The sequence below is a fragment of the Osmia bicornis genome, chromosome 15, assembly GCF_907164935.1.
Source record: "Osmia bicornis bicornis chromosome 15, iOsmBic2.1, whole genome shotgun sequence".
Lineage (NCBI taxonomy): Eukaryota > Metazoa > Arthropoda > Insecta > Hymenoptera > Megachilidae > Osmia > Osmia bicornis.
The window spans coordinates 5,445,366-5,470,080 of NC_060230.1; the positions used below are offsets into that span (position 1 = coordinate 5,445,366).

At 35.5% G+C, this 24,715-nt stretch overlaps 1 protein-coding gene across 5 annotated transcripts in view; it reads left to right on the forward strand.

Moving 5' to 3' along the window:
* LOC114877545 (pikachurin-like) overlaps positions 1–24,715 on the forward strand; it is a 92,945-nt gene that overhangs the window by 60,444 nt on the left and 7,786 nt on the right. For all 5 annotated transcript variants that reach the window (XM_029190234.2, XM_029190235.2, XM_029190237.2 and 2 more), the window contains 5 exons: positions 1,191–1,392; positions 4,629–4,773; positions 12,149–12,335; positions 16,835–16,974; positions 20,585–20,808. In XM_029190234.2, coding sequence (XP_029046067.2) covers positions 1,191–1,392; positions 4,629–4,773; positions 12,149–12,335; positions 16,835–16,974; positions 20,585–20,808 — 898 coding nt within the window. The remainder of the gene's footprint in view (positions 1–1,190; positions 1,393–4,628; positions 4,774–12,148; positions 12,336–16,834; positions 16,975–20,584; positions 20,809–24,715) is intronic.

The window sequence follows — 24,715 nt, forward strand, 5'->3', positions numbered from 1 at the left end:
TCCGTAAGAGTATATGAAAAAAAATATCGTTGAAATTCTATCGAGCTGTCTAAACGGTGTCGGTGAACCGCAGTCATGTAACGCCGCGACGCTTGCTAGTGGAAACTCGTCGATCGCGACGCCTTTCTGTTTGGCATAGCTTGCAAATCTTCGCGTGCGATAAATCGCACCCCGTGGCCCGGGCTAACTGAAGTGGTTAATTGAGGCCCGAGCGAGGAACTGGTTTTGGCAAACGGCCAGAACGACTGATCATACACGTGGAACAGAAAGGCGAAGTTCGCTGATTCCTCGTCCAGTTGGTAATTAAAATAAAAAAAAAAAGGAAAAAAAAATCGATAATACCAATTTCCGAGCTCAAACGATAGTTTAGTGGTTAATTGAAACACTTGTCGTACATTGAGGAGCGACAAAAAGAAAATAAAAGACAGTTTTGTTAACTTTAAAAACTAATAATTTTAAGGGTAAATCTAAAAAATAATCGAAATTCACAGAAGTCTATAAAAGGAAAGAACTTTTGTCATAAATAACGCATTGTAACATCGGCAGACATGAAGATCAAGAAATATTATTACATTTGAGAGTCGTAGAAGCGCAAGTTTTTCCATTTCTCGTGTCCGTCTGATTTATAACCAGCCTTGTGTACCCGGGTATACAACTATCAAGGCCCTTCTTCTTCTATGTACCGTACGGTTTCCTTGACTGATAGTCGACCCTAAATGGACGAGGGTAAAAGACATCCCTTAAGCCTGGCTCGTCCCTGGAATTCTCGATTCGACTTTCACCATATTTCTTCGTTTCTTTGGATGTCTCGCCGAAGAAAGGGGAGAATGGAGGTTCCTTCTTCAGGTTTATGGGTGTGAGGGGCAATAATTAGAAGGAGATAAGTGAACAGCTAAATGACCCTTGTAATTTGTATAGAATTGGGGAATGGTAGAAGTTATTGCAAGATGATGGTGGTTTACTGGTTGAACTAACTTGTTGCTCGATAACATTTAGGGTCACCGGTGAGATTAATTAAGATTTATATTTAATGATAGGTATCATGAGATTCAGAATTTTTGAATTACAATTATGTGCAATTTTGTTTTTTTATCAATTTTAATCGCTAGCAAATTCTTTTTTTGAAGCCATTTTTGGCATTAAGACGTGAAAATAACGAGTCTTACTAACGATGGTAATTTTTGTTACAGAGTCAGAGGTGAGATCGCCCCGTTTCACTGGCTCTAGTTGGCTGGCATTTCCAGCCCTAAAGGCTGCTTACAAGCACGTCCAATTAGAATTGGAATTCCGACCGGAAGCCTGGGACGGAATTCTGCTGCTCGCAGGCGAGAGGGATGATCTTCAGGGTGACTTCATGGCCTTGATACTACATCACGGTTTCATCGAATTTAGGTAACGACATTTCTCCTTAATTGTACTCTTCCTGGCGGGTGTGCAGATTCCGAGGGTACAGATTCAATTTTTTTTTTCTTATTAAATAAACGATGTTTGAGGTGGATAATTAGATTGCAGAGTAATTTGGAAATTGAGTTTGTTCCTTGGAGGAATTGTGAAAGGACTGATTTTTTAAGAAACAGAAATAATTGTAGCTTAAAAATTGAAATATTATTATTTTTACAAAATAATTATCAGTATCGATTTCAAGATAAATTAAATACGATAAAATTTAATGGATGAAAATGAACGGTCTTCGGTGTCGACGGATGAGCAACGAAAATAGATAGGCATCTTCTATTCCAATTTCATCAAAGTTTGTCGATCACATGCTGGCGATGGACTGTTGCATCGATAGAGCAACTCGTTCTGCGGTAAATTGAAGTAAATCGCGGCTTCCCGCGAATCCTTTGATGTCCTATTGCTAATAGGGCAATGAGGTTCCAGGGAAACTTTGTTCATACCGAAGGAAGTTGAGGAAAGTTGGCATAATACGATGATGCATGCTGGCGATGGTACAAAGTTTGCGACAAACACTCGACTCATTATATCGTTCCGATCGATTGAACTTTGACGATCTAACGAACGCGTTTATCGATGAAACTTTGATTTCCATTCCATTTTTTCATCTTCATTATTATCAAGTATCTAGGACGTTCAATCATTTGAGGAATAAAAAAGAACATAAGTATAACCAATTTCCTTAATAATAATCACGTTAATTGCAATTTTGTATTTAATTTTATTAAAATATTTTTCTATTCTAAAAATTGATCTAAAGAAAAAATGTATAATACTGAAATGATTGGAATTTGACGAAAGATCAACCTCCTTCTTTGAAATTTTTATTTTATTTTATTTTCATATTAATTATAATAAGGATGAAATAAATTACACGTTTCTAATAATTCATTTCGTGACTCGTATACGAAAAGAAATCTGTCTACGTGACTTGTCATGATTCGCGTGGGTGGCAGGAAAATGTCAAGTACACTTTTTGCCCACGATCGTGGAGAAGGTCAGGGTCGCGATCTTCTTTCCCTAGGGGAGTCCTTAATTATCATGCCGGCTCGTTTATTCGCGTTAAAACTGCGCCTTGGGTCGAGGTAAACGGCTTTCGAACGAACGAACCGCGTAAATCCAACTCGGCATCTCCTTATCCTCGCGAGAGACTCCGACAGGCATTAGTCTTTCAACGGATATCCGGCGACAATGGCTACGAATTGAATTTCTGTCTTCTGCCCCCTTTACGACATCGTGGATCTTTCTCTCTCGCTAATCCCGCGATCAACTCGAGTGCAAAACGCGCAGTCAAACTAGCGAGATAGAGAGGTTTAAACTGTACTTTAGACAGACGTGTTTCAGATATAGAACGTTCCCAAACACGTGACAGCTACTGGAGGGATTAATTCAAAACAGTCAACGAAAAACAGTAATTTAACTTTTATCATTCTACCAACAGCGATTCTGCTAAGTAGAATTAATTTTCTTTCACTGCTAAATGAAATACATTGTGTATAAATTATGTTGAATCATCGCTTGGGAGATTTCTCAATTACTATTGGCATGCATATTTTGGCATACCTATCACAGTCGCATTAAGTCAAGGGAATAGGAACAGCGTGGTCAGACGGGTAGAATAAACGACCAGATAAGTAGAACAAGATAGCCGGATAGCCGGATAACCAGAATGGGGATGTAGGTTGTTAGATGAGTAGAATATGGTGATTAGGTCGTTAGGGAAGTAGAATAGGGCTGTATGTGGTCAGACCAATAGACTCTGGGTAGTAGCTGATCAAAGAAGTGAAACAGAACCAATAGTACTAAAATACCAGTGTTTATACTAGTACAATAGTAACTGCAAATAGCTATATAAATGAAATAGGATTGTAAGTAGTCAGACAAGTAGAATAATCCATGTATGGTCAGACAAGTGGAGTGTGGTGGATAGAGTAGATTGAAACAATAGATAAACAAATAAGTGATTAGACAAGTGAAACAGGTAGAACTAGTCAGGGTATAATCAGACATACTAATAAATCAGCGTATTTTTTCGATAATTTCTAGCACATACATTCAAATAAAAAGCGTATAAGAATTTAATAGTGAAATATGTTTCCTTCCACTCGGAATTACAATTTACGAGTCGCTCGAAAGCGCATCTTTAAAGTTGCAAACAGCACGCGTGCCTTTCTAGACGTGCTATTAATTACGCGCTTCGACAGCGCGGAATTTACGCTGTACATAGCGTAACTTGTTAAAATTTCTCGTTACCGAGTCGTTAAACCGTCCAACGGTAATAATTACTGCAACTTAGAATCCGGCTCTTAGCTTCGACTTCTGTCTTTCGTTTTACGAAAACCTACCAGCGTAAACTAAATGAGATAAAATAGATTATTTATAAAATAAATATGCAACAGAGATGAATAAATATGATTTTTTTCTTTTTATTTATGTCAAGTAAATTCTACAATATCCATTGGCAGGATATTATCGAATGCATCTGCGAAGGTAGAATCCCGATTGCTTTAATATCGAATCTCAGCTTTCACGGCCATTCTTGGACCGCTTTTCACGGTAGTAACATCGACGTTATTACGGTATCGAAAAATGAATCTCGAGATAATAGCGAACGTTGCATCCTATCCTTCGTCGATCCACGTATACGTGGAGGGTTATGAACGAGAGCAATCACACAGCTGAATCGCATTGTTCATTTCAATGAGCCACCCTTTCATTCGACGAAATTTCGCGGATATTGCACGGATTCACGTTAATGCGTGTGAGAAATGTCGCTTCCAAACGTTAATCTCTCTCAATTTCACGCGGTATATTCATTCCATACATTCAGTTGATATCTATTCTGTTTTCTGAAATTCTATTCTTCGAATCGCTTCTGCTTTTTAAAACGAAGTTTTAACTTTCTTTTCAATTATATAACACTGAATTCGTTCCATGTTTTACCAGTAAATTACAATAGAATTTTTCCATTATAAAAATGAAAGATTGAAATTGATTGTGATGTGAAAAATGTTAAGATAGTAGTCTTTCAATTATATAATTCCCTTCACAATTTAAATCCAAGAAAGAAAAAGTGACAAATGAGCAATTATTATTTACGATTAGTTTGAAACGATGAAGTTTTGGTGAAAGGTTGTACAAAATAATAATCTGATGGTATTATTTGTTGACAGATTCGATTGTGGTAGTGGGGTAGGCACTGTCAGAAGTACACAAACAGTCAGACTGAACGAATGGAATACTCTAACTGTATACAGGCACCGATGGGACGCCTGGATTCAGCTGAATCAAGAGAAACGCGTGGAAGGAAGATCGAAGGTAAGAATACTTCATCCTTTGACTTAGTCGTTGTACTACCGTGCTCGAAGATAAAAAGAAACGATTGATTATCGATAAAGTCGAAGACAGATTTCTTGGAACGCCAAGCAAATACTCGACTGTCGATTCTGTTGTATTGAGATTGTCAGGGTTTAATATTAAGGCCATCCTCCTTAATAGATGGTCTTGGAAAGGAAGCCATAAATTTTCTAAGTTTCTAAGCTTCTGAGTTTCTAAGTTTCTAAGTTTCTGAGTTTCTAAGTTTCTAAGTTTCTAAACGGCAGAGTTTCAGAGTTTCTAAGTTTCTAATTGACAAATTACATAATTTTCTATTTTCCAAATTTCCAAATTTTTCAAATTTCTAATTGCTTGTTTCCCAAATTCTCAAATCTTCTCATTTTCTACTTTTTAATTTTTTAATTTTTCAATTTTCTATTCCCTAAACTCCTAAATCTTTTATTTCTTACTTTTCTAGTTCTTTAATTCTTTAATTTTCTATCAGTCGCTAAAATTAGATCACCAATTACCGAAATTTTCGCTATCATTTATCAAAGAAAATATCTTCTGAGACACTATATAATTTACCGCCCGTTAAACGGGAAGTTTCCCTTTAAAATTCTGGCTCGACTGACGTCTTTGGTAGAGACGAGCAAATCTTTTCACGACTTTCTGTGTACCCTTGCCTCGTTGCACGTCATCGTTATTCACCTGCAATGCAATCCGGCTCACGATACGCGTTTTCCCGGCCCGGCTCGTTATTTTCCAAGGAAATCGTCCGTTTAACGAGCAACACGATTATTGCACACGAATTTCAGCATGTTAATTACCATCTCGTTCACCGGCGACACACTTTCCGTTCGTTTGCTCCCGTTTCGTTCCGATGAAAATCATTTTTACCTTGGAATGATGAAATAAAAAAGGAACGAGAGCCACGTTGGAAGTGACGGAAATAGAAAGACGAGTTTCTTCGAACGATCGATAATCGATACGACAATTTGTGAGATTGCTCGAACGAATTGATGGATAGCTTCTATTTTACGTCGAACTGAAATTATTCCAGAGAAATTAATGTTCCGTATTAATTTATCAAGTACAGCTGTAAATGGTACAAGCTGACTAAACCTATTAAGAAAATTCATAAATTTTGATGGTTTTATGAATTTAAAAAATGTATATATTTAATTTGAAGTCCTTTGAATATACGAATATTAAATATTAAAAAATTGAAAATTTAAGATTCAATATAATGTTATAGAATACTATAAAATTATACTAAGCTGTCTTTTTAAATTTTAAAAATAATCTTCTTAGAATGTTCTATGTCATTCTTAGACGTTTTTGTAATAGAAATTTCAACTCTTTGTCACCGTCTAATTCTACTGACATTACTCAATTTCAAATCGATTCCTCTTATTCGATTACATTCCTCCTGGTTATTTCTGATCACGATAGCCTGAACAAAATTACCATTTCGACGTGCTTCGAAATCGTTCTAGATAACATCGCGTTTCGTGGCACAGAATACATTCGCGTGAAAACCCTATGCATTTTCATCCCCCAACGTTTACGAGCCACGGGTCAGACATATAAAGACAGATGGCCAGACGATGAATAGGTGGAACCACGCCCATGAAAAAGAGGAGGCAGACGCATCAAGGGGTTCTGTGTAATCAGTAAAAATGCTGCATTACTTGTTAAAGTTGCACTGTAGTTTGGTGGTGCAAGAAAATCCATTAGTGTGATGTTAATGCCATTCAAAACTTTATGATTTTTTAAGGTTCGAAATTTCTACCTTACTAATTTATCAATTTTCTAATTTCCACATTTCCCATTTCCCAATTTTTTAAATTTTCAAATTTCCAAATATCAGATTTGCAATTTTCTAAGTTTATAAATTTCTAAATCTCCAAGTATCTAAATTTTCACGTGTCCAAGTTTCCAAATTCCCAAATTTTCTACTTTTCCAATTTTCCAATTTTGCATCGCTGCATCAGTGGTGAAAGTTGTCCGATAGTTTGTCGGATCGAGGAAATTCACAGTGTCACGTATCGGCTTGTTTATCGATCTCCTCGAACCCCACCGGCACAGGGTGCTAATTTTACCCAAATTTATGGGCGCTGACATAATGAAACTGGGTCGAACGGGTGGCCTGACGTTCGTTGCGTGTACAATTTTATTAAAATTTCTACAACGCTTAGGAAAATGAGATCTGTTGGTTAATTAAAACCTCCTGATCTAATCTTGTGTTTTATCATTAAATACAGTAGGTGTACAATATTTTATTATACTTAACACGTTGTTTACCGTAATGAACATGGACTTTTATTATACAACATATACTGAAATTCTAATTATTAAGAAAAAGAGTAGAAAATTTTTTCTGATGTTGAATGTATGAATTACATTGAAAGTAAAATTTCTATAAATATTCATAGGGAATAAAGTGTCCATGTAAAGTTCAATTTTATTTACATATTTTAAATAGTGAAAAAGATTGAAAATATCAAAGAAAAATGTAGTTGATAAGTATACTTTGACATTTCAAATTTTATCAAACTCTAACGAGCTCATTCACAGCTAATAAGAGATCCAAACTCTGAAAATTTATGGAAAGATTTTTCTTTCCCTGAACGAGTCGACACGGACAATATTCTACAATTGTTTCACAGAATTTGACCGCGGACGTACTTGGCTGTTTTTAAAGGAGCACTCGAAAGTACTTGTCGACGAAGAAAGTAGTGGCTCTCTCTGCTTCTGCTAAGGCGCCGTACTAACTTATTACGAAACAATTTGCAAGTCTTATGAGAGCGTCTGAGAGGGAAAGTTTGAGCGAAAAGAAAGAAAGAAACTGTGTATATATACGTGTGAGTTAAAAAGAGAGACTTAGAAAGCAGGTAACTTTTAAAGACTTTTAATTCGACAACAAAATGCGAACCAGTTTGACACTTTAATTTCAAAAAACTTTATTGCTATGTAAAAGACGTGTATAAAAATTGTTCGAGAAAAAGAAGTTCAGGGATGTTGAAGAGCGTGAACGAGCAGCTGAACGCGTCAGAATCACGATAAATATTAAATGAAAGGAATAAGTTACAATTTTACGCGTCGCGTTTTTCCAGTTCGCTGCGTTTCACGTTTCTACCATGAGAATTTCCAGCTGTTCGTCACGAAAAGATATTTTTTTTTTATACCTCCCGTCACGTGACTCTTTCAGATTCGTGTGTCAATTAAAAATGGTCTCGTCGGATACGGTTTTAGTTGATTTCGTGTAACGTTAGTTTTAACGAGACAGTTGTTCGAACAAAACTGAAATTCAAACTTTATCACATTTCGTTCCAATATATGGAACACGTTCTTTTTTTTAACACTGCAATTAGGAAAATGTTCAGTACTTTTCAAGTATTTTTATAGGTCATTTTCAAGTAGTATAGGTCAATGATATGTCAAAGGCCTCTAGAAATGATTAAAACTGCAAATATTTAATTTTTCATGGTATTAATATTTGATCAGTGTCATCATAATATTTTTCTCTATTTTATTAAATATGATTACAGTTTGAAAATAATTAGTTCACAAAATTTTCTTAAATAAAGTACATTTTTTAACACGAAAGAATATCGAATCCCAGGTCAACGATCAAAGCCCCTCATCCCCGTTGGTGAAACTAGAAAACTCGCCAAACAACTGGAAAATCCAACGGATAAAGTGTACAAGCAGGGAATTAATTGCGTATTACGCTCCTCCCCCAACGAAACCATACTACAAAGGGATCAGGAGCTTCCGTTTTAGCTCGATCCAGTTCCGTAGATCCTCGAGAAGAAAGCATAAACGAAAGAAACGATAATCGATGGATGCTTTCGAAGACGATCAGTCTGTTTTTCCCTACAGGGCGAGTTTAATTACCTTTAAAATCAGCTGGAGAATAGGTTCGCGAGCTGAGCCGAGGCCACTTTGTTCGGAAGTGCCATTAAGCACTCGGTGTCCTAACGACGGTGTCGTAATTAGAGGAGCCAACCTTCCCTTAACATTCCTGCTTCTTTTCTTTGCTTCTTCTTTCCGACGTTCTTCTTATGTTTCTTCTGCTAGCCGCGACATGACTCAAAACAGATGAACCAACCCCTTCTTTACTTTCCCCCGCGTTATACTACGTAACAGAGAAAAGTGTGGTAATTAAAATTTCACCCCTCCTTTCTAACTTCCCTCTGAGGAAAATTTTCAATCTTCTTAATTTTTCCAACTTTCCTCATTTTCTTAATTTCTCAATTTTCTAACTATTTAATTTTTCAATTTCAAATTTGGGATTAGAGATTCTGGATATGATACATTTATATTATCAAGTTTTCCTCAAGAGAAAGGGGTGGCTTATAAGGGAGCATAATTCGTTTTGAAGTAATTTTCTTGTGATACAAAATCAGACAAACTGTTCGCTATAGTAGTTTGCAAAATAACCTAAGGGATATATAAAAGTGGTTGTTGAAATGCAAAGAGCGTCGACGACATCGACACGCGCTGGAAATGGCAGCAATTTGTGTGGATTATGCATCTAAGGTGGTTCATATTTGCCTAGTCAACGTCTGAGTGCGACGAGAGTTTGTTGCACCCCCATTTACTCGAGATTTTGCGTGTATACGCATCGACTATAAACGTGGACCTAGTGGCGCAAATCCTGGCCACCAGTTTCGAAGTTAATGCACTTAAGGGAGTCGCGAAACTTTCAAAGACCCGCGTCGAACCGTCTAGTTCAGCCTGAAAGGTTTCTTCAACCCCCTCTAATGGCGATACTTTTCCTCCGTACAGATTTGAACGAAAAATTATTTCTGTAGAGGAAATTTATTGGTTTCCACCAGACGAGTTTTTTTTTATTTTCTCTAAAAGTTTGTATTTCAAATTAAAGTATCTGGATAGTTCTTGAACAAAAATTAGGAGTAATATTTTATTCTAATAATTTGAGACTAAAAATTTATTTAAATAAAGTAGTTTTACTATAGAAATGATTCATTAATATGAAAATTACAAGGATATTTCAAGGTAGAAAGATTAATTATCAGAAAGTACATTTATTCTCATTTTTCAGTCTTTTATCTGAATAAAATATTTAATTCATTAAATTCATAATTCCTGAAAGCAACGAGACATATCTTCCTTTTTCAACTGAATCTTTAGCTTTTCTTTGAGAGTACGTAGAACTACTTTACTTCCTTGAAGAAACATTTTAAAGATACTTTGTTTCTTTAATTAAAAGGGAAACAAGAAATCTTGTTGAACGAGTGACTGGCACGTTTATTCACCGTTAACTTAAAACGAAGAATCCGATTTTTCTCCAAGATTACTTACGAAGTAATGATAACTTGTAATTGACTTTCGAAGTTTAATTTCATTCAATCTCGTGACCGCTTCGTGTAGCTTGTATTCGGCTCGAAACTTCTCCTTAATAATTAACTAGGAATTGAGGCAGTGTTGTTTCGTTTCAAAACAGAAGTTACTGTCGCTAGAAATATCGAGATTCTTGTAAGCGAATTCAAAGTTTCGTTAACATTCAATTTATCACTGCAAGATAATTTCAAGCTTGATTATTTTCGATGAAAAATTAGAGGAATCTGTTTCAAAATAAATTATCATTTCAATGTATTAACAATGGATTAATTTTCAAGCACACATTTTTACTAAATATTCCACGCTGCTCAACCTACACGATCAAAAGATGGAGAAAATAATTTCACGTATTTTTCCGCCTTCTATACAACACGCGTTTTTCATCAACTTTATATCATCAACGAGATATCACGCGTTCGCAGAAATGAATTTCTCCGCGCGAGCAAATGGCTGCGCTCTCGGCCAGCCCAACATCAAAGAGGAACAGGTTAAATTTGAGTTTCCGAAAGAGCGTGTCTTTTCATAATACAGACCCATGCGAATCTCATTTACGCTGATATTTAGAGGATTTCCGTGTCTCGACGTTAATCGTGGCTCGTTTCGCTGCCGTTGCACATTAACCCTAGAAAGACCCACCCTTGTACCCAGTCATTCATTTCAAATTCTCCTTTTTTAATAACAGTTTTAGTCAACCAAAATCACTTATTCGTTGTTGATTTTGAATAATAATTAAAATGAAATAATACAAAGCAGATAGGACATTTTAATTTTTCTTAACCCTTATCCAAAGGATTAAATCGAATTAATTTGTACACCTAATGGATGGATGATTTTAATTAAGGAAGGTAGAATAATTTTAACCAGTGAGTTCGACGAACTCTCCTTTAGTCTTTCTAGGATTAATTCGCAGCCTTCGCTGAAGCTTCTCCCCGGATGTTTTCGTAATAGACCACCCCGCATACCCTACCTTCGATCAAAAGATTCGTCGAGTCGGATCAGACGAATCTGGCTAAAGTTTCGTTCAAGTTTTCGTAACTTTTTGCCGGTAGGGAAACATATCGATCCTTCGAACTTCATACAATTACGAACAGCCTATTGAGAAGTTGGTTCGTTGAAAGTCATTTTGCTGATACGTTTTGTCAGGTTTAATGGGGAAAGCTTGTTACCGGGACGGGACGATTAGTTAGAAATCTGTGATAACTTTGAAAAAATAGAAAATTACAAAAATGAATACACAGAACAAATAGAAAGGAAATTAAATAACAATTGATAGAGATCGAAACAGCGGTTGTGATAGAAATTATTTTGCGAAAGAAAAAATATTTTTCCATCTATTAGAATGAAATATTAAATCGCTATTACGGTGCAAAAACGTTTAGTTGTGGTCGTGCGAAAACCACTCGTACAACGTCTCTTTCATAAACTCGTTTCGGTTTTTTCCTCGACTACTTCGTTATTGTCCCGCAAAAAAAGAAAAAAAGAAAAAGAATTAAAGCAGCTGGGAAAAGTAGTGCTAGTTATTCTCTGACCCGGTACAGAGTCGAGAAAATTAGATGCTCAAGAAACGTGCTTTGTATACTAGCTTTCTTACAACCCTCTTCTGCAGTTGTTAGTGAAAAATGATGATATCAGTTTCGTCGTTGCAATTTTACCTATAAAATATTATAAGAAAAGAAATTCAAGTAAAAAAAAATTCTTTTGTATCATGGAAAATGTTGATAACCATTTTTATTAGTGAAAGGGTTGACTGGGCATCCTTTCAGGTGGTGGTAACTCGGGCAATTCTGAACAAGCAATTAATATTTACTCGAGATAAATTTGAAAATTTGACAACAAAGATCGAGCCAAGAAAATTGGCAAAATTTCCGGAAGTGTATTCGTTTCGTAAAGTTCGTACGAACGCAATCAAACTTAGCGAGATAGAGGTTTCCGTATAATAGATCGTCGTGAATTATAACAGCTTTTCACGGTTGCATGAATCGGACTGTTCTGAATCTGATTTCAGGGCTTGTTTGCGAGGATTACCTTCCGCGAGCCGCTGTTCGTTGGCGGGCCCGGAAACACAACTGGTCTCGACCGGCTTCCGGTGAGAACCGGATTTAAGGGTTGCGTCCGGCATCTGGAAGCCAATGAACACCGCTATCGTTTCCCTCTTGCACCGCAGGGTGACGCTGCCAATGGTTTCGACGTTGGTGAGTACAATTCGTTAATTAATTATTATTCTCGCAGGAAGTAACCTCTTTACTCGACCTACAATCTTTCTTTAAATAAAAAGATATACATTTCCGTAAATTTCTTCGTTGGAAAAATTTTGAATACTAAATGAATTTTTCAAATATTATGAAGTGGTAATCTACGTTCTCAATGCATCTTAATTATAACAAAATAAATTTGCAAAATGGGTGTTTATGAAGAAAAATTTATTTTATTTTATTTTTAAAAATTCAAATAGATCGGTGTTGCAATTATTGACCATTATAAATCTGATAGAAATTTATGGTAAGACACGTGACAAGTGAAAATAAAGTACAGATTAAAAGTTGCCGCGTTTCCGTTATCTTGAAACGGCAAGAAACGGGCCGATACCGTTCTATGGACTTCCAAATCTCCATTGAAAGTCTGAAGGAGATACGTGTAATCCCCTGAAGCGTAACCTCTCGGGAGATAGCCTTTAAAGCTGTTCTCGGTTTCTGTCCAGACGATAGACGTCCGACCACTCCGTCACACACATCTCCATTCTCGGCCAGAATGCACAATACATCAAAGGAGCACATTCTTAGGACCAATGCATTTTTTGGTCCTCAACCGACCATCTTTCCTCTTTTCTCCTCACGGAGAAAGACGAGCTACGCGGTCGAAAAAAGAGGGTAAAAGGAAATGCTTCAGATGATATCAAAGCAAATCGCCTGTACGTCTCCACTCGTCGCGAATATTCTCTCTTTTGAAGCATTCGTGTTCCTTGCTTCCCATTCTTCGGATAAGTAAATTATTTTTTCTCTCGGTAGAAAAAGTGCACGAGTTAAAAATAATTACTTGGAGCTTCGAGAAATATTGTTTTTCATTTTCTTCATGAATTTCATTTTTATATTATTATAGAAATGGTATTTAAGTATTGATACAATGATTTTTTCTAATAATTTTCAAATCATTATTAAGAATCAAAGTATTAATTATCTATTAATTCTATCGATTGAAATTTGGTACCATGTATAATTGGAACTCAAAATGTAATTTTAAATTTTGGATTTAGAAAGTGAAAATGTCCACGGAATAACGTGGAAACGTAATACACCCAAATCGTTTCACATTATTGACCCATACGGGATCGTGATTCCAGTGGGCCAACAATTGCGGGGATAAAATATTACCCACCATAATTAGGTACTTGAAAGTTACATTTTCGTTCGGATGGAGGAAGCCACGTTATATTGGCTGCTCGAATTAACAGCTATGTATCCAACACACAACAGGTGTCACATAAATTTAGTTAGAAAAGCTTCATTGTATTCGATGTACCAGGAAATATCTTCTTCCTGAAATTTCAATTTTCACCCCCGTTGAATGAAATTACAATCATATATATAAAGTATAAAATAATGTTATTAGAAAAATATCTGTGTACAAGTGTAAGTGTGCAAATAATAATTGTACAATTACAAAGTAACTCTCAAAGAAGAAAAGGCTCGAATTTCTTTGTTCTTTCCAAACGATTGATCAACGTAACACCAAGGTATCGAACAGTGTAGATGTATAGATCGAAATGCATCGGCTTAAATTCAACTGGAAAGTGCACTTTTGCACCGGCTAATTAGTTAACGATCAAAGTCGTGACGAGAGGGTATCGAGCGCGTCGTCGCGTTAATTATCAAGTGTTAATCAATTACCGTGGCAGCGTCATCGTGCCACGCCATGTCGAGATTCCTTCGACAAACAAACTGAATGGCCCTGTCATCGCACCCTCTTTTTTGCATGAAATAAACTCGAAACGATAGGTCCATTATCGAAGGAAGAGTAATTATCACGAGGATCGTGTTTATAACGTGACTCGACACTTTATTCGATTCTCGATATTTTGTAGTCGAACGGTATGGGAAAAACAATTATGAGAACACAATAACGAATAATCAGACTCTCATTTTCAATTTTTCATTTATTATCTAAATTTACGAATTTTGTGAAGGATTTTTAAATATTTTACAGTAGATATTTTCCATTTTTCAATAAATTCTCGCTATATTGCCACTCTTTACATTACATTTAAATCATAAGCAGTCTACCATTTATAAAACAAAGAAATTAGTATGCAATAGCAGTTTCCTTCTGAACGATTCCGTTTCAAGCTGTTTCAAAACTTTAACAAGGGAGTTAAGAAGGAAAGAAGTCGCTGAAACAGAAACGGAAACGGAAACGCATGAAAGAAGGAAATGGAAGAAACTTCTCTAACCGCATTCGTTAAAACAAAAAAATCAAGTTTCGAAGCAGAAGACCATGAAATTCTAAAGAAATACCTTGTCAGGTGATTCTAAAATAGAATCTTAAATTATTTTCTCGTATCTTAACGCGACACTTCTCATTTGAAGACATCAATTAAAAGATTTCTATAATTGTCGCAAAGTGAATTGTTCAATCAATCTTTTAAAAAGATTAAAATTTTTCATGACACAATCTTTGCAGTGGACTAATTAAGTTACTTTTATTAGGTTTATAATAAATTTATAATATTTTCTTTCTCAACGAAGGTAGTTATTTCAGACGAGGACAAGGGGTTGGTGAACTCACCGCCAACCGAGATCACTTCGATCGAAGTTTCCCAATTTACTCGTTGCTTTTTTCCCCTATTTCTTCCCTGCCAAACGAAATTCCCTATGCATTAGCGAGCGTGGAGGAACGAACGTAGACTTTGTGAGTTTCGAGACGTGATACGTTATCGGCTGAAGCACGCATTAAATTTTCGACGATGCTGAAACTTTTTTTCAGAAAAAAGTTCTGATCCACTTGTAAAACGAATGAAAGGTCGACTAATCAAACCTTGAAACGCGTGGAAAAAGATTCTGTATGAAATTGATAGAGCTTATTTTTAAATCCCTCGTCATGGTTATTGTAAAAAGGCGATAAGGTCATAGCTTATTTTTAAACATTAATTGCCGTGGATCACTGGCGATTTATCCCTTCAATTTTGTATAATTAAAAAAAATAATAAAAAGCAAATGTTGAATGGCGTTAGTATTACAATATTAAATTGAAATTTTTTATTTTTCAATGGAATATTAATTTCCAATCTTTCTTATAAAATATTAAAAATTCATGAATGTGAAAAATGAAATCTTTGCGCGGTTTTTTCGTCCCTGAACAGAAGAGAAATTTTTTCAAATTCAAGTATATTGAGTTAGAGTATATTCGAAACTGAAGAAAGAAGTGACATTCGCATTATGTCCCTTGCGAGCGTCAACAAGAATTCCTGGCGAAAGTTTCAGGATGTTATTAAGAAAAGTTGCGAAGACAAAGGAGGACGCGTTCGAGGAGATGAAAAAAAGTAACTCCCGAGGAATTCTTGGCCGGTCTAGATTTAACTAGATTCACGAGGGAGCAGGTGAAAAGCAACTTTCCCGTTGCTTTCGAAAGAGAAGAAGTATTTCGAGCTAGCTTACGTTCGCACATATTGATCGCCACTTTAAAGGAGAACCGAGTCGAACAGCCTACTTGCGATAAGAACTTAACTTCAATTTAGGTGAAATTGGGTTCGTTAGAAAGTAATTGCTTCTTGAAAATTTTTCTATCAGAAGTATATCTACTTTTTCTATCAGTTGCGTTTATAATACTTTTATACTTTCAATCGATTAAGGATCAAATTGCAATATCTTATCTTTTTTAGCAAATTTCGATTAATGAATTTGATAATAATTTTTCTATTAGATCGCTATTTAAAAATTTGCAATTATACCATAGGTACATTATAATTTTTTTATTATTATATTTTTAATTTACAAATTTTCTATTTGAATACGAAAATTCACCAATTTTTAACATTTTATTTTTGCTCAATCACGCGAACCACCATAGGGGGTGTTCATTTTGATCGATATCCCTTCGCTAACACACTCGACTATGTATCAACTAAATTCTCCTGGCAGTGGGACGAAAAAAGCATCGACAAAGCTTCGGATAAAATCAATAATGCAGCGAGAACGTCGGCGCCTTTTCAACCGTGGTCCGATCGAGAAATCGACGAGCGTGGCATCGATCTTTTCGAGAGGTACGCGTTCAAACCACCTCCGACCCACTCCATCTCCAACGTGAAAAAGAAAAGAAATTCCTTTTTCGTTCGTCAGAAATTTCCGATAGTGCCGAGCGACCACGGCGGAAGATAATTTCGCAGATATCCCGCTTGCTTTCCGGCCGTCGCAATGGCCGGAGAGTGCGTGTTACGAAAGCTCTCGTATTTTCCTCAAATATTCACACTATTCCTCGAATACTGAATTAAAAATAAAAAATCAATCTACGATTCTTGATTGGATAGTTTTAGATAAATTTTATGAAGTATTTGTTGGACTCCGTGATTTTTTAGAGTGCTCTGAAATTATAATTTTAAGCCTGAATAAATAAACCGAAATCAAATCATAAAAATTGTTAATTTGATTTTTAAAAATTTTTTGACATGTATTAATTAGACTTTAATTTGTTATGATTACAGAGGAATGCACGGCGGATAGATGCAGCAAGGTGCCCTGTTCCCATGGAGGGAAATGCTTGACCACCGGAGGCGACACGGCTGTCTGCCTCTGTCCTCTCGGATACACAGGCGACCTTTGCGAGACCAGGGTAGATTTACAGGTAAAAATATTCGACGATTTAATGAATATGAAGAGAGTTTTTGATTGCGAGCTTTTTTTCCGAATTAACTTGATGTCCGCATTGTTGGCTAACGATGCAATTTTATAATACTTGAGGTTTGATAAAATGAATTATTGTGTTGATAGACGGGTAGAATATTTTTATAAGATAGAATACTTTTTTACCGAATTTTTAATCATTTATTTTTGTTATTTCTATTTTAAATTCAGAGACTTAATAATTACTAAAATTCGAAATTTCCATGAAAATATAGAAACATAATTTTTAACAAATTTATAATAATTTTCAAAGTAGCATTAAAACTTGTACAGCAACGTTATCTGAAAATGAAATTAGCGTTTATACGCTATAATGGATTTCTATTTAAATTTTGAACAAAGGAAACTATTTCCGTGGATGTCGACGAACAATTAACTAGTGCGTCTGCGACTTGGAATAAACGTTCGAAACGCTGTCGATTAATTAAATCTTGACTGAACGGCGTAGCGTTTCGCCGCAAACTTTACATTTAACCCTTCACCGCAGGGTGAAAAGGCCGTTTGCAGTGTGCACGGGCTTTTGAAGTCGCCTCTGACAACGCTTTCAGAAAATTCGATTGAATTCGTCGACGGGTGTATATTAAATGGATTTAAAGGGGAGGCAATCGGAGCTTCGAGTTTCAGTTTCGAGTGACACTTGTTCGCTCACCTCTTTCCTACCTATTTAGGAAATCAATTGAAACGAACTTACAGTTCATGGGATGCGTAGAGGATCCTTTGAACCTAGTATCCCTGTTCACCTATTTTTCAGATAAAATTTTCAAGTGGCACAGTAGTGCCACAGTAGTTATCACAGTAGTAATACCTATGATTAGTCAGACATGTGATAATAAAGACTGTGAAGAATACTAGACCCTTAAATTTTAAATATAATCTTTATTTTATCAACTATTTATCTTAATTAAATTTTATATTAAAAATTTCAGTCTCCGTAATGTATCATTTTTGAAACGATAAAATACTTGTAATATCATCTCCTATTTAATAAGCAATAATCAAATATATCATTTAACTCAATTTTCCGCAAAATTCGTCGCATCAAAGTCTCGAAGCGTTGAGCAAACATTCCGAGCGTATCGAAAGCGGAAACGCGGAACTGGTTTCCGGGAATATTTTACATCGAGTTAACGGGACGGTCGCAATTTTCCTGCGTTTCATGGCAAAAAATTTTCCACCTGAATTCTTCTACCCTCTCTAATTTTTTTTTTATTCTGCTCTTTGGAAAATTTGAACGCGGAATCCGGGCATAATGCCGATCAATTTGTTCTCTCATCCGCAGACGGCACTTCATGTGCGTACGCGTGTATGCGCCGATGGATTATAAACGACTACACGTTGATATATCGATTATTATAACAATGGAGCTGCACTTGATAAAATGTGCTATCAGCTTGTCGGTGATATTACTTGGAAGACAATCTGGCTGGGGTGTTTGGGACAGCAAAAAATGGGTGCTCTGCGTAGAATATTGAAAATACAGGAATTTCTTGCTGTACACGGTCTGTTTTTATAACACAACACTTTACAGGGAAAATAAATTGAAAATGTAGAATGATATTTTTTGTGTCAACCCTTCTGTTATAATGGTAGATAGATGGCTTTAAAATTGGAAATTTTCTAGAATTCCAAACTATTAATTATCCCTGGGAAAATCGCTTTAAATAAATTTAATAATACCCCTCTGGAAGATAATCCAAAAAGGATGCTCCTAAATTAAAAGTTTAAACAAACTACCATTCATCAGTAGTTAAATCGCTTTCATTTAAAAATATTCCTTTGAAATATAATCCATGAGGTGTATATAACCACAGATGTTGTTTTTCATGAATTAAAAGACTGAAAAAAGGAAAATTTGTGGAATCTCAAATTACCATTTATCAATAGGTAAATCACTTTAAATTTAAATATCCGTCTTCAGAAAATGATCCCACTTAAATAGTTCCTTCATTAAAAAATAAAAAGTATGAAAAAAGTAATTTTGAGAACTTTCAGAACACCCCTTGTAACAATAGACGATAGGTACCCTTTCTCTTCCACTGCTTTGATCTTGTGCGCACTAATTTTCTTTCAGTTTCTTTCATCGAAAGATTCTTCCTTTTTTTTTCAAATTCTTTTTCCCATAAAATCTTTTTTTTGTAAGCTTTATTCGTCCTTACTTCATTATCCGGCTTGTTATTTCCTCTATCTTAGAACCAGTTCTTGTTCATTCTTGAAAGTTCTTCTTCTTTTTCCCTCTTCTTCATATTTTATTCCCCTCTCCGCGAGCATCATGAATCATAAAAGTTTCCCTTATCCGTATCTTCATCTTTATCCTCATTTTCATCGAGCTGTTCCTTCGGCAACAACCGCGAGAGATAAGAGAATTTCCGTTTCTAGCAACGTAGTTGCTTGGATCGTAAGAAAGAAGGAGAATAGTAGCTGGAGAACGATTTTTATGAACGATGAAAACTTGTTAGACTATTTTTCTTCGGCGAAAGATTGAATTAAACATAAATAATCTAGCGTGTCTTCATAAACACTGCCTTTTTTTCATCAAAGAAATTAAAGTTACAAATAAAACGACCCCTTAAAATAAAAAATTATATATTTTTATTTCATTGAAATATTCAACTCTGAAAAATACATTCTAGGAGACTTTTTTTAGTTATTTCAATTATTCATTCCATCAAAGAAATAATTCTGGGTACGTGTACTGATAGATAAATAATTCTTATAAAGATATAACGCGTTGTATATCCATGTCAGCAAACTGTTTGCCCGGGAAGCGATCATTTCGTTCGGTAACTATGTCGTTTCACAAATCGACCTAGATAAGAAGAGAAAAATAACGTGGCCAACCGGCTGCGGGAAATAATGTCGTTGCCAGACGACTTGGTGAAGAGGAGAATCCGCGAAGGAAGACCTTTAGCGAACTCTGAACCATTGATTTTTCTCGGTATCCCGATAAAACATTGCCCGATTTACGGTATTTTCTCGTCTAAAACGCTTTTACGTGATCGGTCTACGTATTATTTCTGACGAATGAAGTACCTTTTGTGAAGCAATTCTTTGAAATAATGGTATTTTTGCAGGGAAGGGTGGTAGAAATTATATGGTGGAATATGGGTTATCGATTTGAATAGGTACTGTGTTGATCTTTGCGAGATTGAGTTTAACATAGACTTTAATCGAAAAGGGATGGTATTATGGGGGATTGATGTTGCTTTACTAGTTAAGATTGGTTAAATATTTGGGAGTATGTTGCAAATCTATGGGGTAAAATAGGATTTGAAGAAATAGAAAGTATTATTTTAGTTAGAATGGTTGAAGTTTGGAATACTAAAACTTAAGAATACTAAAGCTTAAGAATACTAAAATTTATAATACTAGAGCTTTGAATACTGGAGCTTGGAATACTAAAGCTTAAAATACTAAAACTTAGAAGTACTAATGCTAGAAGGAATACTTTTCTCTATCGGAGACGAAGAATGATCTATCGTTCCCAAAAAGAAAATTTCCCAAGGTATGTCTACAATCATGATAACCATGGCCGATGGATTTTCTGCTTTCAGGTACCGTCATTCAACGGGTCTTCTTATCTTCGGTATCCTGGATTGGCCGACACTTCGCTATCTTGGCTGGAATTGGCTGTCACGTTGAAACCGACCGCCTCAGATGGTGTTATTCTTTACAACGGCCATCATAGCGATGCAACCGGTGATTTCATTGCGTTGTACCTTTCTTCAGGACACGTGCAGTTCACTTTTGACCTGGGAACAGGACCCGCAACTTTAAGGTAAGTCGATTGTCAACGTTCCTTCCAACCGTTTTTCTTCCTTTCAATTTCCTTCGGTTTTCATCGGCTTCTAATTAATTTGTTAGCGTGAACAAGACGAAAGGATATTGTAATTTGATCAGGACTATGCGTGCATATAAATAGAGTGTGTCATGGTTATGATAATTTTTTAAATTAGGTGGTGAGTTTCAATTTTTTGAAGATGGTTGTTTAATAGGACTCTTTTCTAGGGTGGGCCAACTTCACAGAATTTTAGAATATTAATATTTTGTAATATAAGCATATTAAAATCTCAAAATTTTAGAATTTTCAAATTTTAAACCCTCAGGATCTTAGGAATTTAGAACCTTAAGGTCTTAAAATTTTAGAATTTTGCCCCTTCTAATTATGCCACTGATAATGTTTCAATTGACTCCATCAAATTTTTGGAATTCATGTTAATAACAAAATTAACTCCATAAAAAGGAAATTACATGAGATTATCAGGAATCGTGGTTTAAGCAAGACACCATTCATTATATCACTTGTAACTGTGGTGTGTAACGAGTTTATACGCGATACGATCGATTAACGAAGCCCGACGCCCGGCGTCGAAAGAACCGACCGATCGTTTAATCCATCCTATCGCCTGGTAACGATGTATCGACGTCGATCGGCCTCATTGAGAATTAACCCATTGAATATTCATGAAGAGAAATCAGTGCGCTCAAGGCACCTCTATAGATCGAACACGAACGTTCTAATCAGATTCCCTAATTTTTACTGTTTTTATTACGGGAATTAAACCCTTGACTGGTGGCAATCTCTGCATATTAGCTGGAAAATCAAACGAATAACAATTCAGAATATTTTCATTCGCAGTAGACTAATCCTTTTAATCTTCATTTTCTAGACTAATCCTTTTAATTTTCATTTTCCATTTTATTGATATTGTAAATTTGCAATCTTCCATTCTCTATAATTAAACGGTTCGAGAAATATTGGCAGTTTAAATTTTATTTCAATAATTATATTTTTTTCAAACATTTTATTTACTAAAAGTACGTTTAAAGATTATTTTTTATTTTTTGCTAGAAAATCGTCGATTGTGAAACGAGAAAACACGTCGAATCGTTTCCTACGAACACAATGTGTTTCACGCGGTTCATTTGTAACAGCGTGCAATTGGCAATATAAATAGAGGAAAATAACGAAGCAAAGGCATTAAAAATCTCGGAAACGGGTACAGTGGCAGCAAGTGAATGGTACTTGGGCGGTAATGGTAACTCGAACCGTGTAAAATGGGACGAGGCGTGAAAGAATGGAAAAAGATATAGAAACTAGAGGGTGGTAATTGCGAGAGAACGTCGAATGCGAGCAGATTTCAGTGGAAAGAATGAAGATAGAGGGACGAAGATTCGCACTGTCTCTTTGCATTATGAAAACACGAGCCTCCATTAGTATAAAAGCAGCGTAGCTACCCTTTTGTCCATTTCATGGAAATAATAGAACGAAAGCAGTTCTCAGGCGTAATTTCTTTCCAAATAATTGCTTCATTGTTAACATTTTTTTTTTATATGAGCCTTAAAATTCATTGATCGTTCATTGATTTTCCAAATTTAAATAACAGAAAAATAGGAAAATTCTAATTTAATGGTATTCTAAATCATAATTATAATTATTTTACTATTTTTTTTTGAATTGTTGGTTTACAGGGTTCAATATAAATTACTTCTAGTATAAAATTTTTTATAAAAAGATACAAGAAACACGAAACAAATATTGGAGTATAAATTGGCTGTCCGATCGATTTTTCGATAATCGAATTATAATTTATCAGAAACTGTAATTGCTCGGGGCAGCGCGACGAACCAACAGGAAACACGTTGTTTCGCGTAGTAAAAACATTTTCCCGTTATTTAAGCTCGATTCATTTAACCGAGGTGGTCCGACAGTGGGTTTTTACTTTGGAAGGGAAAAGCAAACATCGTTCTGTTTTACATACGCAACCGAACGAACGATGTTTGCTCGCTTTATGAAACCCTTCGATAAGCGTCCTTTTTATCCCCGGCTCGATATTTCAACGTAGCGACCATCTCGACGAAATAATATCCGTGGGCAAACTTCGTTTCGCATTCGTTATGTTGGCCGACGAACCAGCCTCCACCATTATTTTCACCCCTTACGACTCCTCTAATCTTCAATATTCTCTCTCGATACTTCGAGCCTCGATATTAACCGAGGGACAGCTGTAAAAATCTCGACGAGTTTCAATCAGAGATTCTCTGTCCTAGCTCTTTCTGACACTTGTAAATATTAATCAGCTAACAATCAGTTTGAATCGTACAGAGTATTTGATTTATAGATCTCATTTTTTAATTACATTAATTGGTTCTTCATTTATTTTTTAAATAGGTAATAGAAAAATTCTAATTTACAAACATTCATGTTACACATTTAATATCAGATATATAAACTTCTTATTTGTAATAGCTAATATGAAAAGCATATTTCTCTTTTTAATCTTTATTTTTTCGTTGGTTAGCAGTGTCTGATGAATGATAAACTTCCTGTATGCTCGGTCTAATTAGTACGAAATTGACTTGATCAGCTGAGTTAATAAATACAGTTAACCAGCGCAAATGTTTGATGGGAAATTTTACTTTATACAATGTAAATTGAAGCTTAAATGAAATAAAATTGATAGATACGTATATATGTTTCGATTGGTGTTAAATTATACTGAAAATTCAAACACGCAACTTTCCATTAATATTAAATTTATTGAAATTGATACATTAACCGTGATATTTTTCAACCACAGAAAAAACATTTCACTCTTTCATATGCAGTCATGAATTAATTAAAATATATTAATTTTGTGCATTAAATCATAAATACAGATACGAAGTCTGTAAGTGAGCAATTAAATATTTTATGATTTCTCATAATTACCATGAGTCATCAGTGACTCACGCAGCAGGTAGGACATTAAATATTCATCTTAAATCATCTTTTCACAAAGTTTCCCCTATTTCATTCGCAAAACTCGGAACATCTGTTGTGCCTCTTTTGTAGGATCGATGTTACAACGACAATGTCGTGCGATTAATAACCCGCCTACTGTTCCTCATCGACCACACCCCTTCGAACCTACGAGTTTACGATTCTCCAGGTCGTTATGGGACGAGTACGATCCTTTTTCCACCCTTCCCGATATGTAGCCACTTAGAGCAGCGAAATACGAGGAAGTGAGGTACTCAGAAAGTTCTACGAATTATGGTCTATACGTTCTCCTTCGTAGTTGGGTCAATAAACTTCTAGGAATTTGTAGAATCGGCATAAAACATAGGAAGTGTTCCTTTAATCTTGCAATCTTTTAGGGGTTTTCGATTTAATGTGTTCCAGGCGATAACACGTAATTAGGTATTTAGCGCTCGCTATCAACCCCGTGATACCGCTTGAAGGGGTATTTTCAGGGTACTAAAGCTTTGAATACTAAAGCTTAGGAGTATTGAAGCTGGGAATATTAAAGCTTAGAAGTATTAAAGATTGGGATACTAAAGGTTAGGATTAGCAAGCCTTGAAATTCTGAAGCTTAGAATACTAAAACTTAGGAGTATTAAAACTTGGAACATTAAAGCGCGAAATACTAAAGCTTGGAACATTAAAGCTTAGAAAATTTTTCAAAAAATATTTCATACGAATCCTTTTTCGAAAGGAAACCAATGGTTGCCAGTTTTCCATAGATATCTTTTATGACCAAGGTAGCACAGCAATGTACAACACGTACGCAACATTTTATTTATTTCGTAGCAAACTTTTTTCCTCTCCTTCGGCGCACATAGGAAATTACAGGGAAGAAGTTTCCTCGACTTTTTGAACACCCCACGAGTAAACTTCATTCGTATTCACGACGTTCGACCGG